We start from the raw sequence: 10,081 nt of genomic DNA, 5'->3' as shown, positions 1-10,081 counted from the left end.
TGTAATATGTTATCTTATCTGAGGGGTATCCTTAATTTACACAAATTTTTTTTTTTTGTTAAATAAAATGGTAAATTTAGACATTTCATTCATTCCGTTAGGATTTATAATCAGGTGTTAGTTTTAGGAGTATTTGTAATACCAATACCACATAAGTTTGTAGGCTACTTGGTCATACCTTAGGGGTCCCCGTAATTTCACCTAATTATTTTTTTTTTGAGAAAATTCAAATCCATTACTAGGAGAAGTAGGGGAGAGGGGAGTGGAACACTAGACCGTTACTCTATTGGTAAAGGCTAGATACCAACTCCCCTAATGAGGGTTGGCAATTTAACATAAAATTTATGAATGTACTTATTTTTTTTATTTTTTCTTCTTCTCAGTGCTTCTAAACAATAACCTAGTGCGATACCAGGGTCGTAAATAAGTCAAGTTCGAGCCAAGCTCGTCAAATTTTTCGAGCTCGAGCTCAAGCTCGTAAAACTTTAATTTACCCATAAAATTAAAACCCAAGTTGGGTTCTTGCTTACGACTTTTTCATTCTCAATGATTAAATGTAAAGTCAAAATGAAAAACAAAAATTCAAAAGAAAAACAAATTGCAAGATCTCTATCCCAAAACCAAAACCCCATCAGAAATCTAACTTCAAATTTCAACACCACCGTAGAAATCTACAATACCTCACTGCAAAATCCTCACACTCTCCCAATTTATTCTCATGGCAGAGGGCAACGATAATTCAGAAGTCAAACATGCCCAACAACCCGTAAGTTCTCTCTCCATCTCCGTTATTTTTTTTGTAATTAATTTCGCCGTAAAAATCCAGTCTTTGGTGATGGTTGATTCTTATTTTTTGCAGCGCTCTATGTTAGGGAGTTTTTCCCAATTGTATTCAAGAAAATCTGATTTTTTTTTTATAGTTTTTATTTATTTATAATTTTCCAATATTGTGTAGTTTTTGGAGGTGGTGTGCAAGAGTTCGGGCAAAATTAGGCGTTTTTCGAATGGAACCGAAGCGGGTTTTGCTGTTAATTTGATAAACAAGAAATTGTTTAATGGTGGTGGTAGTGGGAATAGCTTATTGGCTTCCCACATTGAGGCTGTTAAAGAAGGAGAAGAAAAAGAAGAAGAAGCTGTTAGCTTCGGCCCCAATTCGTTGCTCGTCGATTATGGGTCCGGTTGGAAGTTGCAAACTGTTGTTGAATCGCATGGTGAATTAATCGTTTGTGTTGCTATTTTTTTTTATAAGTTGTGAATATTGAGTGTTGTTGATATGTTATTGTTGTGTTTTTTTCCGTTTGATAGGCGATAAAGGAGGAGATATTGGCACAAAGAGAGTGAAGAAGGCTTCTGCCGATTACGAGGTTTGTTGTCTTTGTGAATTGTTGAGGTTAATGATTTGAGAAAATGGGTTTTGTTTGGAAATGATACTAATATAGGGTAAATTACAGCGACCCCTGATGTAAGGTCGAATTACGAAAAAATCCCTGTGTTTGGATAATTATAACCACCTCCTTAACTATGAATCTTCTTACACGTCCACCCTCTACCCTTATGGTGTCAGAATGTTCTCTAGTTTGTATTCGTTTTGTGCAAAAATGCAGTTATACACCACAATCTGATATTTACAAGCCAAGAGACACATCTTATGATCATCTTGTTTTAAAATGTGGAGCTCGAATGGGGTAAAACGGGTACAAACTGGAGAATATTCCACATAATCTAGAAGATTTCACTAAATTTGACACCGCAAGGGTGGACGTGTAAGAAGATTCATAATTGATGGGTGATTGTAATTATCCAAACCGGAGGGATTTTTTCGTAATTAAACCTTACCTCAAGGGGTGGCCGTAATTTACCCTACTAATATATTATGAATGAGAATGCTTGAACTGGAGTGGTGAAATTATATGCGATAGTTTGAGGTTTTGGATGTTAGAACAAATGTGGTTTTGGGGATAAAGATTGGTGTAAGTTTGTTGTTTTAATCAGTTCTCCATTGGAAAATCTTGAACGACGACTTCGTTTCAGTTTTAAAAGTTCCCAATTCAAATTGAATCAGTTGTTCACTCTTTGAAGTCTTGAAAAGAAAAAAAACGACGACAACCTTATTACTATGACAACCAATAGCCTTGTCACAAATTATGCAAGAACGGAAGAAGTATGTCACGTATCATCTTTAACTAATGTTAGTTCGCTCCGAGAAAGAACCTTCTATAGTTCATATTCCGATTTTCTCTGATATCATTGTATGTATAAGTGACACAATGCATAATTTTCTATTTACGATTTTCTTTATTCGGTTAGTTTCTTAATCGACTATAGGAGTTGGTTGATATTTCGATGCATAACAATTAATTATGCGTTTTTTTTTTTGCAGGACTATGATGATCCACATGCCAAGAGGGGAAATCAGTCGCCTCTCACTTTAGTGTACGTTGGAAAGATACTATTCGCCTTTCTTCTGATATTTGTGTTCGGTGCAGTTTTCACCTTGGCTTTGGAAAACCTGCCCCGATTCATCTTGTATATTAACTCGTCACTCTGATTTTATTTCTGCGTGTAAACTTTGTTTTTTTTAATAAATTAATTAAGTTCTTACTTGTACTGCTGCTGACAATGTTTATAATTTTATCATCATGTATTTCGTCTAAAGAAGCTAGTAGGAAAATTCTTAACGAAAAATGTAGTAGGAATACATATTAGATTCCGATTTCCGATCTGATTTTAAGTTACGAAAATATTTTTGAAAATTCTGAATATTTTTTTCCGGAAATTGCACTGATAATATTAATATGTATTTTGTGATACGGGTGACTAGAAATTTGGAATTTCCGATTCCCGCCGATTCTAATCCACAAAATTCCATTATTGGAACAAGTTTTTTCGTTCCAATTTCTAAATTTCGACTTTTGATTTTTCTGAAGGTTTCTGGAACGGGATTGGAATTAGGTTTCCACTTCCGAAAAGAATGTAACTTTTCCAACATTGCTAATTCCGATTCGTCCGATTTCCACCCGTAGACGCAATAGTTGTATTCAGAAGTTACTTAGAAGAGGAAAATTCTTACGAAAAATGTAGTAGGATATACTTTGATAATTGAACAAAATTCTAAAACAACATATGATTATTGTTCAGTAAGTTTTGTGCTTCAACCTCTTTTTAAGAGGCAACAGGTGTGGAAATGGAACGGAAAATTCACATTCCGACGGTTTCGATCTGATTTTTTTTCTTCTTTATTTGGAACAATATTTTTCATTCAGAACTTCGAAAGTTCCGATCCAGATTTATTTTTGGAACGGAATTGATTACATATTAGATCCCGATTTCCGATCTAATTTGAAGTTACGAAAATAGTTTTGAAAATTCTGATTGTCTTCCGAAAATTGCACTTAAAATATTAGTTTGAGTAAATAGCATTAAACCACTGCCCGCTTTTGCGGATTACCACTTCAAAAAATTTGATGGCCTTTTCATTTACGTGCGTTGCTTTGATTCGCGTATGCTTGTGAGTTTCTAGGAATTTTCGTGTAGAGGCTGAATCAATGTAAGTAAAATTTCACGATTAAAATGGAATTTCAGGGGAATTGGATGACTTTTTGAAATCTAATTCAATTGAGTCCTTAAAACTTTCAATTTCACCACCAACGGATATATTCAGATGAAAAGACAAAAAAGCCATGTGCCTCGCACATGCGCCGGAATATTCCAATATTCGCCTAAAAATTAGACGCATGTGGTTAAGTGGCTCGAAATAATGCGTTTGGGCGTGCCCGGTGCCCGTGCAATTTTTTTTGTTGAGGTGGTAATCCGCAAAAACGGACAAAGTTCCGATGGTTTAATGTTATTTACCCTATAGTATTAATATGTATGTTGTATTATGGGTGACTAGAAATTTGGATTTTCCAAATCCCGCAGATTCCAATTCGCAAAATTCCATTATTGGAACAAGTTTTTTCGTTCCAATTTTTGAAATTTCGCCTTGTAATTTTTCTGAAAGTTTTTGGAACGGGATTGGAATTAGGTTTCCACTTCCAAAAAAATGTAATTTTTCCAACATTGCTAATTCCGATCCGTCCGATTCCCCCCGCGTCAGAAGTTACTTGGGGTTTAAAACTCAGTTAGGATTTAGTTGAAAGAGGCAATTTATAATTTTCAAGATCACCTCTTGTATTTCATGACTTCCAATATTTTCATTCCAAGATTAAATTGAGCTTAAATATCGTCTCTTTACAAACTTCCCCTTGCTCTAAAAAAACTTCTACTTAGTCCAATCGAACACGAACATATAATTGTACCGGAACATGTGAAAAACGCAAGACGTAACATACGACAAACCAAAAATATTACGTTACGTATTATCAATTTAATCATACTCGTACAACGATATAGGACACGACACATCACTTAGTAAAGAATCGAGAATTTCACACATTCTATCGTCCCTCGGATGCACAACATCGCCTGCAAAAAACTCTCTAACAATTCCATTAACTTCCACAGCACTGCAACCCGGTTTTTTCCGCATTTGTTTCATCTCCATCAATCTCCTAACACTCTTCGCCACGTCATTCAAACCAGCTTCTCGGTACATATTATACGCAAGCACATAAATCCCGTAATCAACCACTCCCTTATTAGCTATCTTTCTCCACAACCTATTCCCGATATCAATTCTCCCATATACCCGACATGCCCCTAATAAAGCTCCCCATACATTAAAATCTCCTTCACCAATTTCACCGATTTTCTCATCAATAAATTCCTCAGCTTCCTCTAACTTACCGGATCTTGCCAAAAGATCAACCACACACGCATAATGTTCGATCTTTGGCCGAATCTTGTGGACCCCGCTCATGCTTTCGAACAAAGAAAGGCCGGTTTCGACCAATTTTGCATGAGTGCAAGCGGTTAGGACAGCAACAAAAGTGGCTTCTGTGGGTTTGGTCCCACTCGAGACCATGTTGTTAAACAGCTCGAGCGATATTGTGGCATCGCCATTCATTGCAAATCCGGATATGATAGCATTCCAAGCTCCACTATCTTTGTAATGAATCTTTTCGAAGATTTGTAAAGCCAATTTCAAGAAACCGCATTTCGAGTACATGTCAACCAATGCGGTAGCTAGTATGGGATTGGATGTGTATTTGCGTTTCTCGGCGTACGAGTGTATCCATATACCTTGAGCCGATGCACCGAGATGCGCACACGCTGTGAGAGCACTGACAAGAATGGATTCGTTGGGCTTCAAACTCGACTCCTCCATTCTTCTGTACAAGCACAGCACTTCTCTGAAATCGCTTGCTCGTGAATATGCTGCCATTATTGCACTCCAAGAGATCACGTTTCTCTCGGGCATTTCGTCGAACATCACCCTAGCTTTCTCGACGTCCCCTGTTTTACCGTACCCGTCGATCATGGTCGTCCACAGCACCACATCTCTCACGGGAATTTCGTCGAACAGGTCCTCTGCAGTCGCCATATCTAGAATCGAATTGTAGAAGCTAATCAGAGCGCTTGCGATAAATGGGTCATGGAGAAAACCCAACTTTGCAATGTGGGCATGTACTGAAAGACCCATATGCCGGAGCTCAGGCGAAACCATGGAACAAGCTTTAACTAGAGGTGTGAAGGTGTAGTTATTTTTTATGAGTCCGTCTTTGAGCATGTCTCTGTAGCATAAAATGGCATCTACGGGCTGGTTCGACTGCACATATCCTCTGATCATAGTGTTGTACTCAAAAGTTGTACGGCGCCGGTGATTTTGGAATGCGGAAGAAGCATAGGAGCAGAAAGTGGTGTTAGAGGAGGTGGCGGGGCACTGGAAGGAGGGGAATTTGAGACCATGGCGGCGGCGATTCGCTGAGAAAAATCCTCGCATAAACGTTGATGGTAGATTCCGACGGCTTGAGATGCAGTGGGATGCATGAGTCTGCGGCAGAGATAATTTTCTCGGCGGTTTGTGGGCTAAAGACGATTTCTTGCGCCGGTTTTCTAGTTAAAGTTAAAGTTTAAGAAACTACAATTTGACCCCATGTTTAGTATTTTCTGATATTCTAATTTCAGTCCCTCCAGTTTTGGGGGTTTCTTGATTATAGCGGGGGCAAATTGAAAAAAATCTTTTTTCTTTTTTTGGCCAAAAGATTTTATTATTCCATTATTGATAGGGTAAAATTTATTTTGCACCCTTGTGCTATGCGAAATGTATCATTTACTCCATGATGTATAGAAAACATCAAACACCCTCTACCGTTAGTTTTATTTTCTTGATTCCGTTAGTCAAACCTTTTGACCGACTGTTGCTAAGGGTTGTTGGCTTTTTTATTGACGAAAATACCCAAAAAATGGCTTTTTTTTTTTGACAAAATACCCAAAAAACCTCTATTTATATCTTGCTTTGTTTTTGGCCATTTTTCACCATTTTTTTTTTCGCTCTTTTCAGCTTTTTTTTCCCATTTTATTCAGTCAAGTTTTTACTCTTGTCAGCTTGTCTCTCTTTTGATTATGCATAAAAAAATTTTAAACAATCGAATCAATAAGAATGAAGCTTTGTAGATCATGAATGCAAAACCCCCCCAAAAAAAAAAAAAACTGAAAACCCCTCAAATCTAAAAGAAACCTTAAAAGTGAAATAAAACCTTATGAAAGAATACAAATTAAAAACAAAACTTTCATATTATAAAGGCAAAACCCAAAAAAAAAAAAATTGAAAACCCCTAAACTCAAACACTACAATCGACAAAAAACCCTACTTTAAATGAACGCTATAAATCGTCAACAATCCATAAAAATAAACTTTAAATAATTAGGGATTATATCATACATAATGCAGGGTAAGAAGTAATTTCACACTCAAATTTAACACTATTAAAAGTTTGACCACTGACCGTAAAAAATAGGGGACGTTTGATGTTTTCTATACTCCATGAAGTAAATGATATTTTCGCATAGTACAGGAGTGCCAAATGAATTTTACCCTTATTGGTGCTGTCCTCCAAAGGGAAATCTGAGGAAGAAACAAAAACTGCGGCAGGGGCCCCAGGTGGGGGTCAAACTGTAATAAAAATAAAGCTGGAAAACCTGGGCTGCTCCACGTAATAAATCCCATCTGGACGTAATAAACTTGTCGCTGATGTAAGAGGCCCGAACCTCAAACGGCAAGCTGACTCCGGAGAAGAAACCTTGGCCAATCTAAAATGAGATTCGATTACAAGTTATTTTGTCTTTTCCGGAGAAGAAACCTTGGCCGATCTAAAATGAGATTCGATTACAAGTTTGATGATGCTAGAGATAGATCACCTTAGATAGTTGAGATAGGATGAGCTGGAAGAGCAGAGTGGATCACTGGCTCACGAGCTTGATGACCTTGAGATACCTGCGATCATAGAACACGTGAACTAGGCCGGGGGTTGATCCGGCGGAAACCTCTCTGACGCCCAAGTAAGACGTGTTGATAGTATAAATAGTCCAGAGAATACATATTGTAGTATTGCTCAGATAATAGGACGTACCTTAAGGAATGAGTTCAAACCTTTATTTATACCTTGGGTGAGATTGTTGGGCTCAAACCTTGTTTGAAGGTGATTGGGCCTCGATGATAGTGGTCTTCAATATTGTGCTCGTGGTCCAATATATCAATAAATTATAAGCCCATTGGGTTGGCCCAATTATGCATATCATTAAGCCCCCCACTCTCGAGTCGATGTGGGGGCCATGTTGAAATGGGTGTCAGATCGTGTCGAGAGTAAAAATTGTAGAAGTCGATCGTTGGCGTATAGCCTAATGGTGTGCGAAAACGTGTTGGAGCGTGTGTCGGAGGGGAGTGAAGGCGCGTTGGCGCGTAGCGCGACCAATTTGTCGCGATATAAGTTACTTGAGTCGTCAGTGTTGTCCCGCGACGATGTAGTAGCTCGGATCAAGTTATCTCCTCGTGGGAGTTGTCTCGTCGTGGGGTAATATAATTGATCGAGTTATCTCCTCGTGGGAGTTGTCTCGCGATAATGTAGTAGCACGGATCGTGGGAGTTATTATTTATCGACATTGTCAATGTTTTGACGCGTTGCTTGTAGGTGTTTACATATAGCCTTGTGCGTGATGTACTGGAGGAGGGGATCGGGCTCTCAAGATTTTTTTTATGGGGATCGTGCCCCTTGTTATACCTCGTGGGTTGTAAGTATGTTTGGACCGTGGCCACATTTTAATGAAGGACCCATCGAAAACCAGTAGATAAGTTTTGAGTAATCAAGCTGGCCAGACTATATAGATTCCCATAATATCTCTAAGTGTTTCTAGGGTTGTAACCGTGCTAACTTGAGCTTGCGATTATATAGTAAATTTCAGGCAAGTTGTCTCCTCATGGGAGTTGTCTCGCAGCGAAGTTATAGGAGCATTGGACGCGCGACTGGGGAGAATGCGGATTCAGGTCGCTCTGAGCGAGTTGTCTCCTTGTTGGAGTTGTCTCGCATCGAGTCTTATTACCGAGCGAGGTGGCTCCGCGTGGGAGTTGCCTTGCAACGGGTTCATAGTGCCGAGCGATTTGGCTCCTCGTGGGAATTGTCTCGCTGCGGGTTGGTAGTACCGAGCGAGTTGTCTCCTCGTGGGAGTTCTCTCCCTGCGGGTTGGCAGTACCAAGCGAGTTGTCTCCTCGTGGGAGTTATCTCGCTGTGGGTTGTAGGACCGAGAGAGTTGTCTCCTCGTGGGAGTTATCTCGCAAGCCCCCCACTCTCGATTCGATATGGGAGTCAAGTCGAAAGGATCGCGTCGAGAGTAGATCTGTGTTGTAGTGTTCCATGTACTGTTGGTGTGGCGTGGAGAAATAATAATTTTTATTTAGAGAGCACACACGATTTGGTAGAGCGCGTTGAAATTCTCGCGCGATTTGGTGAAGCGAGGTGAAATCAGTACGCGATTTTGTGGAACGTGTTGAAATTCGCGCGCAATTTGGTTTAATTAGTAGAAAATCGCGCGCGATCTATTGTGTGTAGACATAGCCGCGCGACTTGATGGAGTAGCCGCAGGATTTGATGTAGAAGAGAGGTGATGGGTGATGGGACGCGCATTAATGGAGGAGAGAGGAAGGCTTGCTTTGGTGCTTTAGGAGATGTGCTCATGTCCACGTGCTTGTGCTGCTGCATTTCTCTCTCTTTTTTTTTATTTTTTTATTTTTTTATTTTTTTTTAATTTGTCTGCCAGCGCGCGCGCGTATCGATGAGGCGCGCGGTGCTCCACGCCTTCCTTTTTTTTTTTTTTTTTTTTTTTTTGCTTTTCTCTCTCTTGGCAGCGCGCGCGCTGAACGAGGCGGCGCGGTCTGGCGCGCGTGTTGTGCACGTGCGCATGCTTTATCCACGTGTTTTTTTTTTTTTTCGCGGGCGCTAACCGAGGCGCGCGTTTGCAAATGCGCGGCTGGCCATCGCGCGTGCTGTGCACGGGTTAGCCATTTTTTACGTCTTTTATTTTTGCGGGGGGGGGGGGGGGGGATTGCGCGCGCGCCACACTTTCTTTTCTCTTCTTTTTCTTCTTCTTGTTCTTGGGTCTCGCGCGCGCGATTTGAAGCTTTCGCGGTCGTACGCTGAAGGTCCTCATCGGTTATCTGAACCATTAGAGGAGCAAGTAGAAGTTGGTCTTGTTGAAGTTTCGGCGATCATACGCTGAAGGTCCTCTTCGGTTATCTGAACCGTTTGAGGGGGGGGGGGGCGGAGGTAAGGCCGCAAGGGAGTCGATAACCCTTGGCGAACGAAATATTTTAGGGGCTCTATAAACCCCCAGGGAGTCGATAACCCTTGGCGAATGAAATGTTTTGGGGGCACTGTAAACCCCCAGGGAGTCGATAAGCCTTGGCGAACGAAATATTTTGGGGGCACTATAAACCCCCAGGGAGTCGATAACCCTTGGCGAACGAAATGTTTTGGGGGCACTGTAAACCCCCATGGAGTCGATAACCCTTGGCGAGCGAAATGTTTAGGGGGAACAGTAAACTCCCATGGAGTCGATAACTCTTGGCGAACGAAATATTTTGGGGGCAGGGGTAAGCGCCCAGGGAGTCGATAACCCTTGCTAGCGTTGAAGGGCCTCATCGGTTGTC

At 40.4% G+C, this 10,081-nt stretch overlaps 2 protein-coding genes across 2 annotated transcripts; one reads left to right on the top strand and one right to left on the bottom strand.

Annotated features, from left to right (window-relative positions):
• The first annotated feature begins 528 nt into the window (after window positions 1-528).
• Window positions 529-2,655, top strand: LOC105965835 (maltase-glucoamylase, intestinal protein). The gene is made up of 4 exons (XM_012990386.2): window positions 529-766; window positions 956-1,211; window positions 1,306-1,364; window positions 2,381-2,655. The coding sequence occupies exons 1-4, from the start codon at window positions 719-721 to the stop codon at window positions 2,546-2,548; spliced, it is 531 nt and encodes a 176-aa protein (XP_012845840.2). The 5' UTR covers window positions 529-718; the 3' UTR covers window positions 2,549-2,655.
• Window positions 2,656-4,331: 1,676 nt separating this feature from the next.
• LOC105965833 (pentatricopeptide repeat-containing protein At5g66520) lies at window positions 4,332-6,013 on the bottom strand. The gene has a single exon (XM_012990383.2). It carries the CDS (start codon window positions 5,879-5,881, stop codon window positions 4,367-4,369), a length of 1,515 nt encoding a protein of 504 aa, XP_012845837.2. The 5' UTR covers window positions 5,882-6,013; the 3' UTR covers window positions 4,332-4,366.
• Between the last annotated feature and the right edge of the window lie 4,068 nt (window positions 6,014-10,081).

This window comes from Erythranthe guttata, chromosome 10 (genome assembly GCF_056151865.1).
Source record: "Erythranthe guttata isolate IM_541 chromosome 10, IM_541, whole genome shotgun sequence".
NCBI lineage: Eukaryota > Viridiplantae > Streptophyta > Magnoliopsida > Lamiales > Phrymaceae > Erythranthe > Erythranthe guttata.
Note: the sequence above shows the minus strand (reverse complement) of the source record. Positions and strands in the feature narration are given on the sequence as shown.

Excerpts from the sequence above, each read along its gene's own strand:
- LOC105965835 (XM_012990386.2), top strand. The coding sequence starts at position 719 with ATGGCAGAGGGCAACGATAATTCAGAAGTCAAACATGCCCAACAACCC. Across the intron at positions 767-955 it reads TCAAACATGCCCAACAACCC|TTTTTGGAGGTGGTGTGCAA; the intron begins GTAAGTTCTCTC and ends AATATTGTGTAG. Across the intron at positions 1,212-1,305 it reads AACTGTTGTTGAATCGCATG|GCGATAAAGGAGGAGATATT; the intron begins GTGAATTAATCG and ends TCCGTTTGATAG.
- LOC105965833 (XM_012990383.2), bottom strand. The coding sequence starts at position 5,881 with ATGCGAGGATTTTTCTCAGCGAATCGCCGCCGCCATGGTCTCAAATTC.